The 26,144-nt window shown below is 35.9% G+C and overlaps 1 protein-coding gene across 8 annotated transcripts in view; it reads left to right on the top strand.

Moving 5' to 3' along the window:
* The window catches only part of LOC127850016 (synaptotagmin-like protein 5), a 146,243-nt gene extending 122,199 nt beyond the window's left edge, over positions 1-24,044 (top strand). For 7 of the 8 annotated variants that reach the window (XM_052382750.1, XM_052382747.1, XM_052382745.1 and 4 more), the window contains 9 exons: positions 2,289-2,461; positions 4,623-4,715; positions 7,915-8,099; positions 8,743-8,845; positions 13,867-14,028; positions 17,942-18,035; positions 19,543-19,660; positions 19,892-20,100; positions 20,611-24,044. In XM_052382750.1, the coding sequence (XP_052238710.1) occupies positions 2,289-2,461; positions 4,623-4,715; positions 7,915-8,099; positions 8,743-8,845; positions 13,867-14,028; positions 17,942-18,035; positions 19,543-19,660; positions 19,892-20,100; positions 20,611-20,753 (1,280 nt within the window). In that variant the 3' untranslated portion in view covers positions 20,754-24,044. The remainder of the gene's footprint in view (positions 1-2,288; positions 2,462-4,622; positions 4,716-7,914; positions 8,100-8,742; positions 8,846-13,866; positions 14,029-17,941; positions 18,036-19,542; positions 19,661-19,891; positions 20,101-20,610) is intronic. The other variant, XM_052382751.1, reaches the window with a different exon arrangement.
* Positions 24,045-26,144: the final 2,100 nt, after the last annotated feature.

Below are 26,144 nucleotides of genomic sequence, written 5' to 3'. Positions count from 1 at the left end.
TAATTGCCTATACTAAACAATCTTTTCTTTTAAATTCAAATAATGTATTTGGCAAAGGTTTTGAGTCTTGGTTATATATCTCAAATTGGAATTAAAGACGAAGTTTCAATGCATGAAACCATGATCTTAAGTTGTTTTGTGCTTTTGGTCCTGGCTCTTTATTGTGTTCAGTACATATTATGCAGCTTCAAAAAAGATACTTCTGTGAAAAGGGGGTTTAATGCATGTGCATATAGTGCCATTGCAGATAAGCCTGTGCAGACCACACAGGCTAATCAGGGAGGACACTTTCTTGTTTAAGGATATTTTCTATTTAAAGAAAGTCTATTCTTAGCAAAAATCTAGTGGAGGTGGAAAGTGTCATCCCTGATTAGCCTGTGTGGACTGCACAGGCTATTCTGGGACGACACTTTACGCAAAGGCATTAAAACCCTTTTTGATATTATATGTACTATTTATGTCTGTGTTGCATACCATTAAACCCTCTTTCACCTTTTTATATTAAAATCGCACTGTCCGTTAGTCAGTCAGTTAGTTACTCTTTCCGTCCGGATGAGTTTCCGCTCAATAAGTCTAGCAATCATCATCAGATCTTCACCAAACTTCATGAAAATGTGTAAGGCAATAACATCTAGGTCAAGTTTGATAATCGGCCAAATTGACCAAGACACTCTTGAGTAACAGCCATTGTATCATTGTAAAATTGCGTTTTTTCTTGTTTCCGCTCAATAACTCAACCACTTGTCATCAGATCTTCATCAAACTTCATTAAAATGTGTAAGGCAATAACATCTAGGTCAAGGTTGAAAATTGGCCAAATTGACCCAGACACTGCTGAGTAATGGCCCTTGAATAATTGTAAAATTGGGTTTTTTCTAGCGCTCAATAACTCGAGCACATTTCGTAAGATCTTCACCAAACTTCATAAAAATGTGAAAGGCAATAACGTCAAGGTCAAGTTCGATAATCGGGCAAATTGACCCAGACACTTCTGAGTCACGGCCCTTGAATCATCGAAAAATTTCGTTTTTTCTCGTTTCCGCTCAATAACTCGAGCAAATGTCATAGGATCTTTGCCACACTTCAGGAAAATGTGTAAGGTCATGAGATCTAGCTAGGTTAAGTTTGATAACAAGCCAAATTGCCCAAGACATTTTGAGTTACTGCCCTTGAATCATCGAAAAATTGAGTTTTTTCTCGTTTGCGCTCAATAGCTCAAGCAATTGTCATCGGATCTTCATCAAACCTCATTAAACATAAAAATGTGTAAGGCAATAAAATCTAGGTTAAATTCGATAATCACCCAAATTTACATAGGCACTTCTGAGTTACGGCCCTTGAAAAATGCTCATTACTTCTATCTTGCTTCAGCTGTAACCTTCATATTTGGTATGCTTGTGTATATTAACAAGGCCTTTTCATACGCACACAAAGTTTGACCATGACCTTGAACTTAGGGTCCGCATGTAGGTTTCAAAAACTACGTTTAGGTTTCGAAAAAGCGTCTTGCGGGGGCCTTTGTCTTCCGATAGAGACAGCTCTTGTTCACTATGTAGATAATATATATGTACTTGTTAATAAGTCCTCTAAATACTCTGTTAACATGTGTTGTGAAGATGTAGTTCAGTTAATTGTTCTAATTTAACCATTTGTAAGTTCTCCAAGTTATAGGCATCAATTAAAGAGTATTGATTTTAATTGTTTGTACAAGATCTACTAATCGAAGACAATTTTTATATTAATGAACCTTGTTCTGGAAAACCCTGCTGATCACAGGCTAATCAGGGGTGATCACAGGCTAATCAGGGGTGATCACAGGCTAATCAGGGGTGATCACAGGCTAATCAGGGGTGATCACAGGCTAATCAGGGGTGGTCACAGGCTAATCAGGGGTGATCACAGGCTTATCAGGGGTGATCACAGGCTAATTAGGGGTGGCATATTAGCTTTTATTGTCTTTTGTATTGAAAGCAAGTCTCTTCTTAGACAATATTCCTTTTAGGCAGAAATAGTCCTCCCTGATTAGCCTGTTCGGAATACAATGGCTTATCTAGGACATTAAGCCCAGTTTTCTCAAAGCACCGCTCAAATATTAATTTCACCATTTCTAGAAGAAGCATGAATATAATGTAGGATTATACTTTAAACTGAAACATGTGAAAAAAAGTAGAAATTTCAATATTCCTTGATACATGTAATATTGTTATATCTTTTTCTTTATTAATGATATCAAATTATCTTTCCCTACGTAAATGTAAAGTCAAGCAAACTGATTGGGTATCTTCCAGAGAATCCTGCAACTCGTGTCGAGTCCCCACAGTCTGTTTCTGAGAACTCCAGTATCCATGAAGACAGTGGGCATGGTAGTGGGGCCTCTCAGGTCACTACCCCTGAACACAAACGGACGGACAGCAGCTTCTCCCAGTCTTCTATCCCTTCCACACACTCCACAGTGACTGATGTAAGTTGCCATGGTTACATGGGTGTTTGAGCTGTTGTAAAAGTACCAAGTATCATGAACAATCCCAATTCTTGAGCACAACTCAGGAAACGAGATTTGAGTTTCGACTCAGATGAGTATTGAGAATGTCAGTCAGCTCAAATATTTCTTCTCAAACTCAGAGTTGAGTCAGACTTTAAATTCAAGAAGGGTTTTGTGAACACGGAATTGAGCATTATGGCCAAACTCATATCAAATATTGAAAATAAACTCAAAGTTGAGTAAGAATATAAACTTAAGTATGTTTGTGGTACCAGGCCCAGGGCCTGCTTTTACAAGGCTCATTTTAGGAAACATTATTAAGTGTTTGTCTTGCTATTGAATATATAGTTATTTTTACATTAAAATTCTTTGAACAAATATAAAATATTGCAAACTTGATGAATATTGTATCATTGTCTGTGCATAAAAACATTGGATGCCAGAAGTTTTTAACTGTCATGTTTCAATTTAACTTTAGATCTTGGAACACTTCCAGTTTAGGGTTCCCCGGAAGTAAGCACTGAAAAGTTAGCCCATGCAAGTGCGCTGTTCCATTGCTATAGCTGATACTCACCAAGTTACCTTCTGTGCCATTTAGTTACTGTCAGTATAGTGTGGAGCACAATATACATAGAAAAATAACAGAAAAATATGAGACCAAAAAAGTCATCTTTAGCACTTAAAGTGATGTTATCATTATATAGCATAATTACGAATGTTAATTGGAAATAGAATCAAATCTTTTATCCAATAGATAACACGCACAAATAAGTACTTTTTGCATTTGTAAAAAAAATAATTATGTGACACATTTTGAAGGCCACATGATGTAATTTCACCGGAACCAAATGAAATGATTCCCATGTAAACAATAATTATTAAATAGTTAACATTAGCTTGAATTGTAGCTAGTCTGCCCTGAGCACTTTCTAGTTTAAATATGGCTTGTCATATCTATAACTTACCCATTTTACTTTTAAGCAATTTACAATAATTTGAAACAAATGATGACTTACGTGAAATTTTTCATGCAAGAACCAAATGGCTTCTCTCAAGCTCTAGGTAAAAACTACCACAATTATTTGTCAAAGATGGCCATATCTTTTTCATAGCATCGTAAAGCATTTAATGAATTCAAAATTACTGCTCAATGGTAAACTATATATTCCAACGCTGGGTACTGTGTTGGTGAAGGTCATGTTGAAATGTCAAATGTAGCAACAACAACATCATCATTATAATCATTATCTGTGTTGCTTTTTTTCTCAATGACCACATACGTCCCAACATTTTTTTGTATTGGTTAAAATTCGGTGCCGGTATTTGGCCTCATTTCCAATTGAAAAGAGTATACATTTTCCCAAATGGACCCTTCAAATTCCAAATTTAATGTTTTAGATCTCAACATAAAGTTCATCTCTCATCCTGCTTTATACGTTGAACCTTAGTAAAGATAGTATTGAAAACACTTAAACTATCAATTTAAAAGTATTTTAAGCAAAAAACACATAATCACATTGATTTACCAATTTTAGTCAAACGACTGCCCCATTCCTAAAATGGTGGAAAAAACACTGCCCAAAATAACTCTAGCCCATGGTAAACTGCCCAAAATAACTCTAGCCCATGGTAAATCTTGGCTCATTGTTTGCAGAGTCAGAATCAACTATTAGTTCTGAAGAATAGCATGTCACTATAGCCTGACATGTTTCTGATATTCTTGATGGATTACATTTGATATGCAGAACTAAGTCATTAGGGAACTGTTTAGAGATCTCATAATTGCTTATTGGTCTATAAGTTCTATCATAAATGTTCACACTATTTTGGGGATGACTTTTACATAAATGATTGTAACCTTAAGTTTGTGACTTTTTTGGGAAATTAAAATTTAACAATTAAATTCTTTGATGTTTGTAAAGCTTGTAACAAAGCATATGTTTATTTTTTTTGTTTGCACAAACCATTAATAAAGTCAGTTTGATTATTATATTGCTAGTTTGTTTTAATTTTTGTGATGCTACATATTGTATTTATGTTCTGTTTGCCATGTATTGCATGATCATTGTGAAGGCGTACTTCTGTTGTGGCTTTGTTGTGAGTTGTTGCTATGGATACACATCAATGTTGTTGTTGCAAGGAGGATGAGGACATAGACTCTGTTGTTGCCCGAGTACAGCGGAAGCAACAGATGATGCAGAGTAACCGTGGAAACCTGCTTTCAGTGTTTGGTGTAAGTGTTGTCACATTATGCCTGCAGTTCAGTTCAAGGGAAATATATATGTTGCTCCAAAGCAGATCAGAATTGGGGATTCAACTTGTTATTGTTAAAAAACATAATAAATTTGATTAAAATATTTTAATTCTTAAAAAACTCATATACATGCATGAGAATGAGTAGACAATGTACAGTTTTGGCTAGAAAAAAAGTATGCATATTAGAGGTAAGAACATGCTTTCAGCTTTGCATACATAATTATTGTACACAGCTTGGTTTTATTTATATATAGCTTTGTTTGTTTTTTTTTTAGCTCATCTATTTTTTGAAAAAAAAAAGAGCTATTGTCATCACCTTGGCGTTGGTGTCCGGTTAAGTTTTGCGTTTAGGTCCACTTTTCTCATAAAGTATCAATGCTATTGCATTCAAACTTGGTACACCTACCTACTATCATGAGGGGACTGGGCAGGCAAAGTTAGATAACTCTGGCTTGCATTTTGACAGAATTATGTGCCCTTTTTATACTTAGAAAATTGAAAATTTTGGTTAAGTTTTATGTTAAGGTCCATTTTATTCCTTAAGTATTGCTTTCATACTTGCAACACTTACTAACTATCGTAAGGGGACTGTGCAGGCAAAGTTATGTAACTCTGACTGGCATTTTGACCGAATTATGGGCCCTTTATACTTGAACATTTGGTTAAGTTTTGTGTTTTGGTCCACTTTACCCCTAAAGTATCATAGATATTGCTTTCATATTGGAACACTCGCAAACTATCATAAAGGGACAGTAAAGGACAAGTTGCATAACTCTGGTTGTCATTTTTACGGAATTATGGCCCTTTTTTGACTTAGTTACTTTGAATATATGGTTACATTTTGTGTTTAGATCCACTTTACTTCTAAAGTATCAAGGCTATTGCTTTCAAACTTCAAATACTTTCATGCTATCATGAGGGTACTGTACCTGGCAAGTTGACTCTCAAGGTCAAATTATTAAATTTTGCTAAAATTGCCATAACTTCTTTATTTATGATTAGATTAGATTGATACTTTGACAAAACAACTCTTACCTGACATGCCACAATAGACTCCACCCAAATCATCCCCCCCAAAATCCCCCCCGTCAATCCCCCCCCCCCTAAATTATTTTTTTTTAAAGATCATTTAATAAATGACCACCACACCCTCATTCTATACCCCCCCCCCAAAAAAAAAATATAAAAAAAATTATGCCCCCAGTAGGGTGGCATATAGCAGTTTAACTGTCCGTCAGTATGTCAGTCAGTCTGTCCGTCTGTCCGAAAAAAACTTTTAACATTGGCCATAACTTTTTCAATATTGAAGATGGCAATTTGATGTTTGGCATGCATGTGTATCTCATGGAGCTGAACATTTTGAGTGGTGAAAGGTGAAGGTCAAGGTCATCCTTCAAGGTCAAATGTCAAATATATGGCGTCTGTCCGTCTGAAAACTTTAACATTTGCCATAACTTTTTTAATATTGAAGATAGCAACTTAATATTTGGCATGCATGTGTATCTCATAAAGCTGCACATTTTGAGTGGTGGAAGTTCAAGGTCAAGGTCATCTTTTAAGGTCAAACAAAAAAAAAAAAAAAAAAAAACCAAAGCGGCGTTCTCATGAAGCTGCACATTTTGAGTTGTGGAAGTTCAAGGTCAAGGTCATCCTTCAAGGTCAAGGTCATCCTTCAAGGTCAAAGGTCAAAAATAAAAGCGGCGTTCTCATGAAGCTGCACATTTTGAGTGGTGAAATTTCAAGGTCAAGGTCATCCTTCAAGGTCAAGGTCATCCTTCAAGGTCAAAGGTCAAAAAAAATATTCAAAGGGGCGTTCTCATGAAGCTGCACATTTTGAGTGTCGGAAGTTCAAGATCAAGGTCATCCTTCAAGGTCAAAGGTCAATTTTTTTATAATTTTCAAAGCGATGTTATCATGAAGCTGCACGTTTTGAGTGGTGGAAGTTCAAGGTCATTCTTCAAGGTCAAGGTCATCCTTCAAAGTCAAAGGTCAAATAAAAATATTTCAAAGCAGCGTTCTCATAAAGCTGCAAATTTTGAGTGGTGGAAGGTCAAGGTCATCCTTCAAGGTCAAAGGTTAAAAAAAATTTAAAATTTCAAAGCGGCGCAATAGGGGGCATTGTGTTTCTGACGAACACATCTCTTGTTTTTTTCAGACATGGTTTAAAACACAAATATTTATTTTTATTATTTATTTTTGAAATACCGTCCAACCATCCCACCCAAGAATCCCCCCCCCAAAAAAAAAATATATATTTATTTTTTTTTGCATTTTTTTTGCATTTTTGGAAGATAAGGTAATAAATGACCACACCCCCACACTATACACCCCTCTCCACTCCACCCCTCCCTCCTTTGTGATTGAAATTGAGATAGGCCCCTACACCTTTAAAAAGAAAAATAGATGAGCGGTCTGCACCCGCAAGACGGTGCTCTTGTTAATTTTTCTCAAAGTCAGAGGTGGTAATCATGCTGAGACAGTTAATTTTCGTCCTTTCATTCCCTTTATTTCTTTTGTTTCATTTTTTAATGATGCTCTGAAAGTATCCCTGCACAATGAAGTTTGTGAAAGTGGTATACTGAAATTACCTTGGCTGTCCGTGGGACAGTCTGTTGGTTGGTCTGTAATGTACTTACTTTGTGTCCCAACAATCACACCTTATTATCAGTGTAAAGTTAGAAGTCACACCTAAGCTGTCTATTGAAGGTTTGATTATGTTTTTGTAACTTCTATTGTTTTCTAGTTTACCTAATCAATGCTTTTTTAAGAGTGAATAACTGGTTATTTATGATGATATGGGCCTCGCTTTGTAAAAAGAGGGTTTAATACATGTGCATTAAGTGTTATCCCAGATTAGCCTATGCAGTCTGCACAGGCTATTCAGGGACTACACTTTCCTTCTAAACTTAATTTTTGTCAAGAACAGTCTTCCTTTAAACTAAAAATTCAATAAAAGCCAAAACTTTTGACCCTGATATGCCTGTGCCGACTGCACAGGCTAATCTGGGAAGACATTTTGCCCACATATATGAAACCCTTTTTCTCAGAGTGCAGCCCATATTTTGCTTCTTTGCAAGTATGAACATTTTTACACTCCTTTATTTTGAACTATTTATGACAGTAACAACAGCTTTGAAATAGCAGTGTTAAATTGTTCTTTTTCACTATATTATCAGGACAGCCGGGAGAGTATCGCCAGTTACTACAGCGATGCCGGTGACGTCTCGTACAGCAAGATACCAGTGACGGGGGAGATACTGTTCAGTATCAGTTACAACTACAAGACTGGCATGCTAGAAGTTGGGATCAAGAACTGCAAAGACATTGCAGTTGTTGATGCCAAAAGAAACCGATCAGACCCGTAAGAGACGAATCTCATTTACATCTTTGATGAGGGCATATTATACTGGTAGCTGATTGTTTGTTGACTCGTGTACTTGCACAATATATTCAAGTCAATTCAGTGTGATTATTCTGTACAGGCATATCATATGTTTGTATGTTTGTCATTTAACAGTTTTACATAAATGATTTCACACTATATTCTGGGCAGGTTGAACATTTTTTTTAAAGCACATCCTTAGATTTGGTAGTTGGTCCAACTACATAAAAGTTTGGTTTAAACATATTTATTAAATACATAAAAGTTTCAATGTCTTGAAGGAGCAAAATTGAAAGGACTCCTTTTTGGGGGATGGGGGAAAAAAAAGCTTCATTGACAGACCCCTGTTACACTAGTTGAATTCAATTGATCCTCGCTCTGGGAAAACAGGACATAATTAATGTGCATTTAGTTTCATCCCAGATTAGCCTGTGCAGTCGGAACAGGCTAATAAGGGACAGCACTTTGCACAAAAAGTGTGTTTTATTAGAGGAGATTTTTTAAACAAAAAATACCATACAAGCCCAAAGTGTGTAGACTGCACAGGCTAATCTTGAAGGACTCTATGCACATCATAAAGCCTTGTTTTCACAGAGTAAGGCTAAATGTTATTTGTTTTCAGCTATGTGAAGACCTACTTGCTGCCAGACAGGACCAGAGGGGGCAAGAGGAAAACTAAAGTGAAGAAGTCTACTATCAATCCACAGTTTGATGAAACACTGAGGGTATGTAGATCTTTCTTTCAGGGGAAATGAGCCTCGCTCTGGGAAATCGGGGTTTAATGCATGTGCGTAAAGTGTTGTCCCAGATTAGCCTCAGCAGTCTTCACTGAATTAATAGAAGTTTTTAACCAGGTTTTCCAAAGGAAAAAACTGGTTATTAGATTGGCGAATGCGGGCGGGCGGGCTGGCGGGCGGGTGGAACAAGCTTGTCCGCTCTCTAATTCAAATAGTTTTCATCCGATCTTTACGAAACTTGGTCATAAGTTGTATCTAGACAATATCTAGGTCAGGTTCGAATATGGGTCATGCAGGGTTAAAAACTAGGTCACGGGGTCACTTAGTGCGTTTTAAACATTGAGCATGTTGTCCGCTCTCTAATTCAAATAGTTTTCATCCGATCGGTACGAAACTTGGTCAGAAGTTGTATCTAGACAATATCTAGGTCAAGTTCGAATATGGGTCATGCCGGGTTAAAACTAGGTTACGGGGTCACTTAGTGCGTTTTAAACATTGAGCATGTTTTCCGCTCTCTAATTATCCCCCACCATAGGCGGAGGGATATTGTTTTGGCGGTTTCCGGCACTTTTGTGTCCGGAGCCATATTTTGGAAGTGCTTTGGCAGATTTCATTGAAACTTGGTATGAGTATATATATGGATAAGAGGATGGTGCATGCCAAATGGCATTGTACACCATCGAATAATAACTGAGTTATGGCCCTTTGTATTTTGAAAAAATGCTTTTTTTGTGTCTCTGGAGCTATATTTTGTGTCCAGAAGAATAATGGCGGGGGATATCAATTCAACGAATTTGCTAGTTCAAATAGTTTTCATCCGATCTTGACGAAACTTGGTCAGAAGTTGTATCTAGACAATATCAACTCCGAATATGGGTCATGCCGGGTTAAAAACTAGGTCACGGGGTCACTTAGTGCGTTTTAAACATTGAGCATGTTGTCCGCTCTCTAATTCAAATCGTTTTCATCCGATCTGTACAAAACTTGGTCAGAAGTTGTATCTAGACAATATCTAGGTCAAGTTCGAATACGGGTCATGCCGGGTTAAAAACTAGGTCACGGGGTCACTTAGTGCGTTTTAAACATTGAGCATGATGTCAGCTCTCTAATTCAAATTGTTTTCATCGGATTTTTATGAAACTTGATCAGAAGTTGTATCTAGACAATATCTAGGTCAAGTTCGAATATGGGTCATTCCGGGTCAGAAACTAGGTCACGGGGTCGAAAAGCAGATTGATTTTGAAACAAGGGGGGTAATTGTGATGAACAATCAGTAGCAATGCACATTTTGAGTTGCATTTGTCTCCCTTTATCAGACTTTTTTTATTGAAAACCTGGTTTTGTGACAATTTTGTCTGTTCTAAACAAAAACCAGTCTAGGCAGAAACTTTACTGCACACGCTAATCTTGAATTACCCTATGCACTCATGAATTAAGCCCTTTTTTCTTAGAATGAGGCTAAAATTTTATTGAGATGCCTATAAGCCATCTCCTTACAGTTTCTCCCAACTGTAAGAGTGTCTAACACATGAGACTTGTTTATGCCCTGAAACCAGCTGATGGTCAGATTAAATTAAGTCATTGATTAACTGCCCACATATTCCAACAATAGGGTCCGCACTAGACGTATTAAACTTATTTTGTCTGTTGGTTTGTCTGGAAGGCGCTTATTTCCATGTATTACTGTTCTACTTTATTAGATTGCAGTATTTTGGGGACAAAACAGAAGCAAGTGCTGACAAACAAATTTAAGAGAACTTAAGACATCCTAATTTAAAAGATTGTGAACACAAAATGTATATTGAATTACTTGCAAATTTATAGATTCATTCAATATTGAGTTCAACAAATTACACAAATATTATTATTATTCAATTTATAATTTTCTATATGGAGCATATTTGTATACAACCAGATTTACGTTTGTAGTCCCTTAGAAAATCAAATTAACTTTTCTTACTAGATTCAAGTTTTTAAGGCTTCATGTCCAATCCTAATATACTGATGGGCAGCAAACAGCATGAAACCTGAACAGACTACGTGTTACTCTCAGATTGTTCTGGTTTTACCCCCACAAACGAAGATATATCGTGGTTGGTGGGGTCCAAAGATCGCGAGCGCAATATATCGGGCGCGTGATATAGAGTTTGTAACTCGAGAAATGTCTAACTTAATCGTATCCGCGATTAATTTGTCAAATTTCCCCAATGTTTTCATTTTATATGCGGCGCTGCTATATATTTGTATCGTAATAATTGCAAACCAATTCTTAGATGACATTTTCATAACTACATACGTATCTGTATTAGTTTTGTCATAAAACCAAAATGTTAATTATATTTTTTTTTTACTTTCAGGTAAGATCGCTCGCGAATCAGCTTAAAGAAGAATTATTATTGTCAAATACGAGTTTACCGTTACAAATAGTCATATAGAATACATAGGCTGCATGCCAATTTTGTTTACATTTGTTTTTATTTTATATTTACACGCATACCGAGATATCAAGCAAGAAGAATATGCAGTCCGTATTTGCGATTTATTTCGTGTTCAGAGACAGAATGACCAGTTGCAAAATTTAACGCTTTATATACCAGTAATCTGCCATTATTACCTATGCAGTGACACGAATTGCTCATTTCTTAAGTGTTAAAAACAACCCCGTCCGAGTGCAGTCACTTATCGACTGTTTTTCACGCTTCATTGTGTGCCATAGTAAGCCGCAAAATATAGGGTGTTAATACTAGGTAGAACCGGTTTTTATGTCCCCGACTATAGTAGTGGGGGACATATTGTTTTTGCCCTGTCTGTTGGTCTGTCTGTTGGTCTGTCTGTTTGCGCCAACTTTAACATTTTGCAATAACTTTTGCTATATTGAAGATAGCAACTTCATATTTGGCATGCATGTGTATCTCATGAAGCTGCACATTTTGAGTGGTGAAAGGTCAAGGTCATCCTTCAAGGTCAGAGGTCAAATATATGTGGCCAAAATCGCTCATTTTATGAATACTTTTGCAATATTGAAGATAGCAACTTGATATTTGGCATGCATGTGTATCTCATGGAGCTGCACATTTTGAGTGGTGAAAGGTCAAGGGCATCCTTCAAGGTCAGAGGTCAATTATATGTGGCAAAAATCGCTCATTTTATGAATACTTTTGCAATATTGAAGATAGCAACTTGATATTTGGCATGCATGTGCATCTCATGGAGCTGCTCATTTTGAGTGGTGAAAGGTCAAGGTCAAGGTCATCCTTCAAGGTCAGAGGTCAAATATATGTGGCCCAAATCGCTTATTTTATGAATACTTTTGCAATATTGAAGATAGCAACTTGATATTTGGCATGCATGTGTATCTCATGGAGTTGCACATTTTGAGTGGTGAAAGGTCAAGGTCAAGGTCATCCTTCACAAGGTCAAGGTCAAACATCATATAGGGGGACATTGTGTTTCACAAACACATCTTGTTTGCTTAAGTTAGCGAATTCTCAGATTAAAACATGTCATTTAGTGATCATGCTTGTTGGAATTTTGGGATCCATAGCCAAAGCGCGATATATTGGACAACGCGATATACCGGTCCGCGATATATCGGCGTTGCAGTGTATATAGGAGTGAACTTGTCTGTTGGTCAGTCTGTCTGTCGGTCGGTCTGTCGGTCCGCTCTCTAATCCAAGTTGTCTTCATCGGATCTTCACCAATCTTGGTCAGATGTTGTATCTATATGATGTCTAGGTCAAGATCGAATATGGGTCATGCCGGGTCAAAAACTAGGTCACAGGGTCACTTAGTGCGTTTTAAACATTGAGCATGGTGTCCGCTCACTAATTATGCCCCCCTTCGAAGAAGAGGGGGTATATTGCTTTGCTCATGTCGGTCTGTCGGTCGGTCGGTCCGTCCACCAGGTGGTTGTCAGACGATAACTCAAGAAAGCTTGGGCCTAGGATCATGAAACTTCATAGGTACATTGATCATGACTCGCAGATGACCCCTATTGATTTTGAGGTCACTAGGTCAAAGGTCAAGGTCACGGTGACCCGAAATAGTAAAATGGTTTTTGAATGATAACTCAAGAACGCATACGCCTAGGATCATGAAACTTCATGGGTAGATTGATCATGACTCGCAGATGACCCCTATTGATTTTGAGGTCACTAGGTCAAAGGTCAAGGTCACGGTGACCCGAAATAGTAAAATGGTTTCCGGATGATAACTCAAGAATGCATACCCCTAGGATCATGAAACTTCATGGGTAGATTGATCATGACTCGCAGATGACCCCTATTGATTTTGAGGTCACTAGGTCAAAGGTCAAGGTCAGGGTGACCCGAAATAGTAAAATGGTTTTCGGATGATAACTCAAGAACGCATATGCCTAGGATCATGAAACTTCACAGGTAAATTGATCATGACTCGCAGATGACCCCTATTGATTTTGAGGTCACGAGGTCAAAGGTCAAGGTCACGGTGACCCGAAATAGTAAAATGATTTTCGGATGATAACTTAAGAACACTTTTGCCTAGGATCATGACACTTCATAGGTACATTGATCGTGACTCACAGATGACCCCTATTGATTTTCAGGTCACTAGGTCAAAGGTCAAGGTCACAGTGACAAAAAACGTATTCACACAATGGCTGCCACTACAACGGACAGCCCATATGGCGGGCATGCATGTTTTACAAACAGCCCTTGTTCAAGTAGTTTTCATCCGATCTTCACCACACTTGGTCAGAAGTTGTATCTAGATTATATGTAGGTCAAGTTCAAACATGGGCCATGCCGGGTTAAAAACAAGGTCACATGGTTTCTTAGTGCGTTTTAAACATTGAGTATGGTGTCCCCTGTTTTTTGTAAAGACAACATGTGAAATATTCTGTGTCAATGCGGCATGTGGGGGAATTAGTCTTGTCTGTGACAAAGCTCTAGTTTTATGGTGGTTGCATGTAGCCATTTTCACTTTGCTTCTGAGCGGGAAATAGCTAACCAGCATGTTGCACATTTCAGTACTCGATATCCAAGAGTGAGCTGGAGAACCGGACCCTGTGGGTGACAGTGTGGCACAACGACCGGTTTGGACGTAACGTCTTCCTTGGGGAGGTCACCATCAACTTTGACTACTACAAGTTTGATGACCCCTCCCCGAGATGGTATCCGCTGCAAGAGAGGGTAAGTATCATGAGTATTATAATCTCACCTGCAAATGCAAGAAAGGTTAAATAGGTTAAATTTCCCCTCCTCCGATAAAGATTATGGTGCAATTTGTTGCTGTTAAAACCACTTTTGCTTCTGCTCCAGCAGTTTCTATCTGATTGGCACTAATCTTAATTTCTTTAAGCTCATTTTTAGCAAGGCTGTTTTTGGAGAAAACCCAAGGTATTGTCATAGCCTGCTCGTCGTCCGTCGTCCAACGTCAGCCGGTGTCGTGCTAAAACCTTTACATTGGCTCTAAAATCAAAGTGCTTCCACCTACAACTTTGAAACTTCACATGTAGATCACTAGGTCAAAGTTCAAGGTCACTGTGACATCTAAAAAAAAAAAAAAAAATTCTGACAAGCTTTATCAGCCAAGCGTGGCACCCGTTATGCGGTGCTCTTGTTTGTTTGCATTTGTGCCTATTTAGGTCAAGGTAACTGTGGCTTAAATAGATACATTGTTCTCAAGACTTCCGTTTAGGTGGATTGAAATGTATTGGGCTGAAATTTGATGTGTATATGTAGGTAACATGCTGACCTAGCAATGGGCTGCATGTGGGGCAAGTAGGGTCAAGGTCACTGTTAGTAAAAAAAACATAATTTTCCTAAAAATGATGAGTTTTCTTTTGATATCTTAATTTTGGATAAGGGTATTTTGCTGAAATTTTGTTTATAATGAAGCTTACAGCAGATTCAGTGTCTGATTGCATTCGAGACTAGTTGGTCAATGTCATTAAAATAAAAAGATGGTTTTGGCCCATAAATTTGAATTTGGATGGAATTGTTGCTCTGTAATTGTGTGTGCAGGTTGCAATATACATGCCATGCTTATAAAGTTAATTGAGTTCAACTAAATTAATTGGTTTTAAGTTGAAAATATAGTTTTTTGTGCCGTTAAAATGGTAAGTTTAGTTTCAACTTCAAATATGTTGTTTTGGTCATAATATTAGCTGACAGACAGAAAATGTACATCGTACTACGAAAGCAAGAGAAAAGTCAATCGCTGTTAAAGCAAAGCTATTGTTGTGTTTAAATGATTGAAGAACATGGTTCAGTAAAGGCCATAATTGGCCATATATGGGAACAAAAAAAATCTAATTGCATATACTTTATAGTACTGTTTTAGAGGTTGCTGTGGTGTTATGGATATGGTGTCTGCCTATCAACCGGGATGTAATGGGTTTGATCCCCACTGTGGGAGCATTCTTTTGCTCTCCTCTAAAGACAACAAGTACTGGTTCTAGGCCCAGTAAACTGACTCAAAAGTGTTTCAATAAGCTGGAGGCTTTCAATGCAATCAAGCTAAAATAAATAGGTTTAAACTATTACTGTTTTATGTAGTCCAAAATATGTTGTTATTTTAAATATAATTTCTTTTTATTCCTGACAATTTTGTATGCCTGTAGGATGTTATATTTTTGGCTTAATGCCCAAATGGCCATTTGCAGCTCAAACTGCCACTGGTATGAACTAATATGAACCCCCAAATACCAAACCAAGATATTTCAAATATTGCATCAAAAATGTTTATCCTTAATGTCCTTCAAGTTTGAAGGTGTCTCATTTGGGGGTTCATAGCTGAGTCTGGCTGGCTTTTCACTTGTTAAAATATATCAATATAGTATGCAGAATGCTGTCAAATAACCAAATAATTAATTCTATACAGAAAAGAATCTTGAAACAACCACCCTGTCATTGCGACCAACTTGCTTTGAAAACCACCATTTTTCAGTCCCAAATTTTTCCTTCTATATTTCAATAGTCATTACACTCACTTATCCGACCAACCTGCTTAACGGCTATTACAACCACTTTTATCAGTACCAATCAACGTAATTGCTCTAAATTGACATCAGCCAAACCACTAGTAAAATATTACTTTAAAACCTTGCTTGATGTGACGTACCAAGTTGAATATTATATTAAATATAAGTATACAAAATATTATATGCATTGGAAAATTATAAACAACAGATGGTCAAAATTCACACTTTAAACAATATCTTACTTTCAAAGAGCCCAGGTAATTAATGAATTAACAAATACATGCTTCAGAACAATATCAGATGACCAATACAGCTAGTAATTATAAATAACAACCAGAATAACACACCAAGTGTCTTGTCTTGTCTTGTGGTATGCAACCTGCAGATTGAATGTTGTATGATATCATGTAAATAGCGTACTACCTTATTTTTCTATCACATATATCATCTTCGCTACCTTTGGGCATGTGGTTTTGCACGAGATTCCGGAAATTGACACGTCCACATTGGATGTTCCAATCTTTATTAATACACTGTTCGTCAGTAGAGCGTTGTTAGAGCAAGAGACGGCCGAACATTACGGTTACACAATTTGTTATTGTCATGGGGCCAATAGGCCATTACATTTAACTTACAGTTTAGAATATTTCACAAACATTGGAAAGGTTGTGTTGCAATTAAATCAATAGAAGTAAATCGTTATGAATATTGAAAAGGACTTGTGTATGTTTATTATGTGTATCAAAGATTATGTCACATTGATTGGGGTTTTTGGTTTGATTGGGTTTGTGAACAAAGCCATGGTGACCAAATTAACGACAACAGTACTTGCATTGACTGAGTGTTGTTAGATTTTCAGTCTTTTTTTTCTTCTTTTTAACCCTTGATTCATGATTAACTAATAAGATCGAGTCTTTGATGGTAAATTGGTTATTGTTTTGTACACACTTAAAAGATCAAAGATGGCAAATAACTCAATAGTTAGTTAAGATAATTGAATAAGATGGTTTTTGTTTGTGATGGATATCAAAACTTACTTGTTCCAAATTGTTATTGACAATGGATAAGTGAAAATGGAAAGAAAAGATTAACTGAATCATCGTGAGCATAGGGAAATCTCAACGGCAGTCGGCCAATTTATTTTACATTGAAAAGACGCAGGTATGTTAGTGTTGTATAATTTTTCCATCCCTCCAATCAGAATTTGCTCGGCTCCGTTCTGTCATTTGAAAGTTGGACTTTTGTCTGCTTTATAAGAATTTTATGCAGCCAATAACCTTTTGAAAACGTTGTGACAAATAACAAATGGTCATAAAAGTGGTTCTCCTTTTGTTTAATAATTTCTATGGATTTATTGTTGTGTCAGGTTGATCAGTTACTTTGTTATCAGCATAAGCTAATTAAAAACGCTTTATAAGAATTTTATGCAGCCAATAACCTTTTGAAAACGTTGTGACAAATAACAAATGGTCATAAAAGTGGTTCTCCTTTTGTTTAATAATTTCTATGGATTTATTGTTGTGTCAGGTGGATCAGTTACTTTGTTATCAGCATAAGCTAATTAAAAAAATGTGCGCTTACAATAGAAAATGCTTGTTATGAGCTTGTCATAGCTGTTTAAGCTTTGTTTAAAAAAAACTGCTGTCAGATGTGAAATACTGTCTGCTATATAATCTTTGTACAATGTATTGATTGATAATTGTTATATTGTGTACAAAAAGATTAAAGCTCAATATTTACCTTTTGTATTAACTGTCCATCAAAATTCATGAAAACTCAGCATTTAAAGACTGCTTTTTAGAAGTCCCACAGGTGGTCTTAATAGCAAGGTTTCAATCTAAAAGAAAATAACCTGAATCTATCAATGTTGTTGCTATTTTTACTTACCATGGTAACATTAACTTCACATAATTGTATATAATTATGCAGTTTGGTTCTTAAAATATTCTACTAGATTGTAGTGTACTTGATTTGGTGCCATGGCATCAAAATGAGAAATTACAAATTTTTTTTTCATAATTGCTAAGTTTATCTATTGATTTATATCATATTCATTAAAATAAATTAGGCCATGTTTGGCCTTTCGTTAACCCTGTTTTTTTATTTCTATTGTACAACAGATGGATTACCAGCCTGCTGCAATGATGGTTTACAAAGGAGATCTGAGTATAAGCCTGAGATATGTCACTGCAGAACATAGTAGCAAGTTATCAGGTAATTGACCAGGAGACCATAGGAGCATTGTCATGTACAAATGATGTGGGTTATGTTGCCAGAGTAGCTCAAGCACAGCCTGTGCATCTGCATAATCTGGTCTGAAGCTATCCTTCTAGCTGCTTATGGGACACAAACCTTGCGTGTCTTTATAGTGGACAGCATAGCTCGTGACCAGACTGCGTGATTGTGCAGCCTGGTCTGGAACTTTCCTAGTAGCATATAGCATAAGACCAATTTTTGCATGATGTGCAATGGAGGTTACAGTTCAAATGGTCTGTTACCAAGTAATATGTAATAAATATATGAAATAATAAATAACTATTGAATATTAGTGACATTTGTAGCTTATTAGCTCGGCTGTTTTCGGAGAAACCCCGAGGTATTGTCATAGCCAGCTCGTCGTTGTCGTGTCGTGTCGTGTCGTACGCCAGCGTCATACTAAAACCTTGACATTTTGCTCTACAATCAAAGTGCTTCCACCTACAACTTTGAAACTTCATATGTAGATGCAACTTGATGAGATCTACAAGCCACACAGATTTTTGGGTCACTAGGTCAAAGGTCAAGGTCACGTGACCTCTAAAAAAAAAAAAAATCTGACAAGCTTTCGCAGCCGAGCGTGGCACCCGTTATGCGGTGCTCTTGTTTTTCTGTTACTTTTATCTTTGAGTCTTTTGAATCAAGATTGACAAATTTGAAAGGGGAAAAAGGTTACTGGTCCTGTTCCATTTCCCTATACTTAAATATGACAAATATATTGTTCGGTCCTTTCTTGAAAGAACAATTACAATCTGTTAAAATATTACTAATAGAATTGCATGTCTGATGTTTTACGTATTATCAAGAACATATTCATACCTTACACCAGTTGGCATTTGTTTGTAAGTAATAGCTCAATGTTATTGGAGTGGTCTTAAGAAGCCTATAAGTAAACATCTTTAATATGGTATAATATTTAATTAGCTGATAACAAACATTGGAGCCTCAATCAGGGAAGACTGGGCTTAATGCATGTGTGTATTGGACGTCCAAGTTTAGCCTGAACAGTCCACACACAATTCCATAAAAGCGGAAAGCATTGCCCCTCATTAGCCTATGTGGACTGCACAGGCTTATCTGGGACAACACGTAACATACATGCATTAAGCACTGTTTTCAAAGAATGAGACACTTTGGATCAGTATTACTCTAGTAGAACTATATATTATATGTATCTTATTTTTCTAGTTTAAAATGATTTAAACAGAACGAACAGGTTTAATAATATGTAGGTTTTATTCACAGTTCTGAATCCAATAAACCAAGGAAAATATGTTTCATTTGAGTAGTAATAATACAATTTTATCATAATGCTTTACAATCTGAAAAATGTGATAATTAACAAATCCATATCCCCTTGACTATTTGTTGCATCACTTTGGACTGTTTTTGTGATATAAAAATATAAAATCTATTTATATTTATACAAAGCCAAGAAATCAAAATATATCATTCTCATTTTTAGGTAAAAAGGAGGTCAAGTCTGGAGTAAAAGGTCAAGGTCAGTTAGAGGTCACAGTCAAGGAGGCCCGTAACCTAACTGGAGTCAAGTCCAATGGCTTTTCTGACCCATTTTGTAAAGGGTATGCAAGTCCTTAACTTTAAACTAAAAATGGATCTTGTCAGAAATTTGTAGAATGTAACAAATTATATTATCAGATATACTAAAATATTAATTATTTTAGCGCTTTGCATAGTTTTAAAGATCATGTTGCAAAAGGAATTGCAAAGTTTGAAAGATCATATTGTACTGGGAATTGCAAAATTTGAAAGATCATGTTGTACAGGTAACATTCTGGTAACTCATCACACAGGTATCTGCTGCCAGAGCGTCACAAAAGCAGCAAGCAAAAGACGAAGGTGATACGCAAGGACTGCAACCCTTGCTGGAACCACACGTTCATCTTTGAGGATGTTTCATTGGCCGAGCTAAAGGAACGCTGCCTAGAACTTACTGTGTGGGATTACGAGAAACTGTCTAGTAACGACTTCCTGGGTGGAGCCCGACTAAATCTTGGCTCAGGTAAAGCAACAGTGGAATTTTGTTTTCCTTTGCAGTCAGGGGGTGTGTATATCAGAGTCACCCTGTAATCATTCAGGCGAAAAAAATGTTTTCAGGTTTTTGGGTGAAGTTCATCCACATTTCTCAAGCAATTAAATTGAATCTTAACTTATGTCAATGCTTTGAAATGAGCCACAATCTTGGACAATGGGGCTTAATGCATGTGCATTAGGTGTTGTCGCAGTTAAGCCTTTGCTGTTGGCATATGCTAATCAGGGACGACACTTTCCGCTTTTATGGAATTTTATGTTCAAATGCGGTTGCTTCTAAACAAAAATCCAGGAAAGGCGGTAAGTGCCATACCTGATTAGCCTTTTCCAACTGCACCAGCAAATCTAGGACAAAACTGCACCGGCAAATCTAGGACAGCAAATCTAGGACAGCAAATCTAGGACAAAACTGCACCAGCAAATCTAGGACAGCAAATCTAGGACAAAACGTTTTGCACATGCATTTGTTTTTATTATGCAGGGGAGAGCCAGGGTCATCAGGTGGACTGGATGGACGCACGTGGAGAGGAGATGTCCATGTGGCAGGCCATGCTGGACCGGCCCAACCTGTGGATAGATGGCGTACTCATACTGAGGGCTAACATGGACAAACGGAAATACTGACATGTGCACATTTGAGCAGCGGACATGAAGATGACATGTTCAAATTAAAAAAACAAACATGACAAGACATAAAGACTGAAATGTGCAAACATGGAGTAACGCAAATAGTAAGATGTGGAAGTATGGACATCAAGGAGGGTAACTCGCAAATAATGAGATTATTTTGGAAAAAAATCATATTATATTAAACTTGAAAAAAAGCAAGTTAAGAAGTGCAAGTTCTGTTATGAGTTAAATATGGAAAACAAGCATGTCAAACAAAATTTTAATATACTGTGTCTTAGATGCGAAAAAATCGCAAATATATGAAATAGGCAATTGACTAAGATATTTTGTGATGTATGATTATGAACTTATGCAAATATGGCGATACACCATTATAAAAAAATTGGAAGAAAACTAACGATTAGAGAAGATAGGAAATATTATAGCAGATTATAACAACTGCAGATCTTGAGATAAATATATATACAAAATACAGAAAATAAGAAAAATGCCTTTTTTTAGATGTGGAAGTATGGAGATAAGGACATGGCCAAACATGGATAGTTATAGTTAATATAGAATATATAATGCAGTTGTAAATGTAAACTACTTAGATGTGGACAAGTAGGATAGGAAAAAAACTTTTAAAAAATAAGAAAATATCAAAGATAGTGAAAAATAATTATGGCTGTTCACATGGCCAAACATATTTTTGTTTTGATTTAACAATGCACCAAATGGCTGATTACTGTTTCGTAGTTTCTGACATGATGGATGTAGAACATATATTAGTGACATAGTCAAATTCATAATTTGAGATTATAGAAATAGGACAGTAGGAAATTTAGATAGTTGATTTATTTTAATATCCCATCAAAATGTGCAAATATGCAAGATTTGTTCTCAAGGGTAAGAAGAGTTGATTGTTTGTAAAAAAAGGTATCAAACGGGCTTGATAACATAAGATTTTGATATAAATTACAGCTAAAATTGTATGCCTAAGTGTATATAAGAAGGTGTAATGTTCAAGCTCAAATATTAAAGATTTTGTATGTTTTATGTGTACAAAGTAGCTTCAGGCTTGTTAACATAAAAATCCTTTAGAATTGTTAATTTGTCTGCATATTTAAGATATAAATGAACACTTGTTTGACAATATATTAGCAGTTTATATTTTGAGTACATTTTTCATGTTAATCAGATGTTAAGTTCACATGTTAATATTTGTGAACACCTTTGTTTTGAGGTACAGTGCTATATTATAGACACACCATGTTATGTAGAAAGTTAGTGAAGCATAAGCCATGCTTTATAATGTTCACATGTTAATGCTTAAATTGTTTTTGTTTTTTTTTCAAATTACAAATGTATTGACTTGCTCTAATAATTGTGTACTTCTATCAATTATCGCTTCTCAAACTGTATCTGTAGTGATTTTATTATTGCAATAATAATGACAATATACTAACACATGTATACCATTCCAATTCAAGGGAGCTTACTTTTGTATAAATTAAATGTATTATTTAAGAGTTCTTTCCCATGTACGTTTTTGTACTGCATGTCATATTTAATTGTTTACATTTTACTGTACTTTTTATTTGTTAAAAAATAATGAAATGTAAATATCAACATGGTTCTTGAATTGTCAAATTTGTTATTTCTAATGGTGCACGCTGAAATTTCATATTTTGTTTTAAGTTCAAATTGCATACGGTAAGATTTCATCGTGTTTAGCATCCATAATTTAATATCATTTTAAGGCTACAACAAATTGATCAGTTGTTAAATGGAATTTGGCAAGAAAATAAAAGTCAGAGAAATAAAATGAGAATAAGATAGATATTTTGTTTGTATGTTTTGAAAATTCCTGGTAAACACATTCAAATACAATCTGGCCAAGTTTTTTTTATTGAAATACGATAATTTGTTGTATTCTTTTGAAAAAAGTCACATAAAGGAAAAATGAACATGTGCAAGAGCAATAAAACAGTTTGTCTCTCATTTTACAATTTTTAGGTGCTGCAAATGTGACAAATGTCTGAGCCATTAGTTGTGGCCAAAGTTACGTATATTTATTTATATCTATAATGATTGCATTTTTGCTTAAAATCAAAAAGGGACAAACCAACCAGCCCCATACAATAATATGATTTTTGTCAGAAACCATAAATAATTTTCTTAATATGTTTCGCAAGATCATGATTTTATGTCATTTTTTATTTGTCAAATTCAAAATTGTCAAATAAGTTGTCCCATTGCCGCATTGGGCCTTTTCAAAGAGCTAAGTCCATCCATATCGAGTTAGCTGAACTTAGCAATATTATAATTTATATTTAGTCAAAGATATCAAAATTGGGAGAACAAAGTATATTATTTAACTAGGAAAATGTCAATAATTCACATCATATATAATTTATTTAATGACACATATGAAAATAGTTGATATTTAAGTTTTAGACCTTGTATTAAAGATAACTTATTATGTCCAATAAATGAGAATATAATCCATCCCATAGTATTTTGTTAAAAATGGAAGCATTTAAGTTTCTTTTCTTAAGAGAATCCAGATTGATGAATTTACTGTGTTTTAGAACAAGTAGTAGCAGTCTTTTGTATTTTCAGCTATCATGTAAAGGTGTTTTTGCAATTACTTGCACACTGCTGTCTGACATGTCTCGCAACACTATATTCACACATATATTTACACATTATTCATAAAATTCTTTTTGTTTTAGAGGTTGGGGCAGTGGATTGAATTTTCATTTCAAAAATAGTACACAATGATGTAAATACAACTACATGTTATGAGTACCATAAGTCGTTTTCTGTAAATTTTGAAGGGTACTTATTTTGGCCATTGAAAAATTCACATTTATGTTATATTATATTTTTGTTTTCAATGTTACATACTTAACAACAGTTACTCATTGAAAAAAGTTTATAAATGTTAACTACAGTTAAGTGTTTTGATTGGTGATAAAGACATCCATATTATTTTTTTTTAATTTAGCAAAAAGTATTCGCATATTTGTTCAGGTTTTGTAATAATGTATGTTATTGAAATTGAAAGATTATCTGATGTAATCAAGAAACTATTAGGTGTATATGACACCCACATCTTTTACAATTGAACTTACATGCCTGTACATGTTGTGTGCTGTTTGCTGACGACATTTTGTATTTCAAACACAATTGTATTGTAAATACTACTAATGTATACAATTCTTTTATAATTACTTGTAGTTGAAATTTTGCCTCTTTGATATTATTCTGTTTATAAAGTAAATATATTATATAATCTTATGTGTTGCTTTTATGAAGGATGTCACATGCACCCGCAAATCTAAGACTCAGCCCACTTGTTAGAGTGGATGTATTTCCACGTTTATGAGGTTCTGCGACTGCCGAGACAACATGTGTGGCCCCATAGTGTGTCTCACTCCTCCTACTTAATTATCGAGAATCACAAAATTTGGGTCATATTTTGATTTTTTACCACTATTTCTAGCTATTTCTTATTGTTAATGAAAGATGTTCAATGTTGGTGTGGTCTTGTGTTGTGGGAGGAAGCCAGAGTACCAGAATGAAACCCCACCTGTTTGGTATGGTTACCATCAACCAAATTCAGATGCTTTGGGAACAAGGATTGAACCTGGATGGCTAAGGTGAGAAGCGCGTGTACCAGCCACTTCACTAACGGGACAGCCGCCCAGGTGAGAAGCATGTGTACCAGTCACTTCACTTACTGGACAGCCGCCCACTGCTTTATAATCACCATTTTTAGCTCATATATTTTTTGGAAAAAAAGAGCTATTGTCATCACCTTGGCGTCGGCGTCTGGTTAAGTTTTGCATTTAGGTCCTCTTTTCTCATAAAGTATCACTGCTTTTGCATTCAAACTTGGTACACTTACTTACTATCATGAGGGGACTGGGCAGGCAAAGTTAGATAACTCTGGCGTGCATTTTGACAGAATTATATGCCCTTTTTATACTTAGAAAAATGAAAATTTTGGTTAATTTTTGGGTTAGGGCTATTTTATTCCTTAAGTGTCAAAGCTATTGCTTTCATACTTGCAACACTAACTAACTATCATAAGGGGACTATGCAGGCAAAGCTATGTAACTCTGACTGGCATTTTGACAGAATTATGGGCCCTTTATACTTAGAAAATTGAAAATTTGGTTAAGTTTTGTGTTTTGGTCCACTTTACCCCTAAAGTATCATAGATACTGCTTTCATACTTGGAACACTCGCAAACTATCATAAGGGGACAACAAAAGGACAAGTTGCATAACTCCAATTGTCATTTTTAAGGAATCATGGCCCTTTTTAGACTTAGTAACTTTGAATATATGGTAAAATGTTGTGTTTATATCCACTTAAAGTCTTTACTTCTAAAGTATCAAGGCTTTTGCTTTCTAACTTCAAATTCTTTCATGCTATCATGAGGGTACTGTACCTGGCAAGTTGAATTTTACCTTTACCTTTGAATGACCTTGACTCTGAAGGTCAAATTATTAAATTTTGCTAAAATTTCCATAACTTCTTTATTTATGATTAGATTTGATTGATACTTTGACAGAACAACTCTTACCTGACATACTACTAAAGACTCCACCCAAACCATCCCCCACGCCCCCAGAATTCCTCTCCCAAATCCCCCCCCCCCCCCTCAACCTCATTTTTTTTTAAAGATCATCTAATAAATGACCACCACACCCTCACACTACCCACCCCCCACCCCCACCCCCCAATTTTTTTATTTTATTTTTATTATTTTATTTTTGAAATACCGCCCAACCATCCCCCCCCCCCCAAAAAAAAAAAATCACCCCCCCCCCCCCCAAAAAAAAAAAAACATTTTTTTTTTTGCATTTTTTTATTTGCATTTTTGGAAGATAATGTAATAAATGACCACCCCCCCCCCCCCCCACACACACTATACATCCCTCTCCACTCCACCCCTCCCTCCTTTGTAATTCAAATTGAGATAGGTCCCTTCACCTTTAAAATGAAAAATAGATGAGCGGTCTGCACCCGCAAGGTGGTGCTGTTGTTTAATATATCGAATATTTGTTACTAATTGATGTTTGAATATCACTGTACTAAACTTAAACCGGGTTTAGATGTGTTAGCGACCAGGCTTCCTCACTTGATACAGTACTAGCCTAGTAAGCAGGAGGTAATGTGTTCGAGTCACTGAATGGCTGCACGCTTTTCATCACCCAGCAACATAATCTTAACATTTCTAGAAAGAAATTTAAGAGTTGAAACATTGATATTGTTGTTATTAATGGTTTTTACTGACAAAATACCAAAGTATTCAATGTGCTCCGTATATGTATGTATTTTCAACCAATATTGTTGTACATGACACAGCTACTTGGCACAGCTTCTTGA

This window comes from Dreissena polymorpha, chromosome 11, assembly GCF_020536995.1.
Source record: "Dreissena polymorpha isolate Duluth1 chromosome 11, UMN_Dpol_1.0, whole genome shotgun sequence".
NCBI classification, from domain to species: Eukaryota; Metazoa; Mollusca; class Bivalvia; order Myida; family Dreissenidae; genus Dreissena; species Dreissena polymorpha.
Note: the sequence above shows the minus strand (reverse complement) of the source record. Positions and strands in the feature narration are given on the sequence as shown.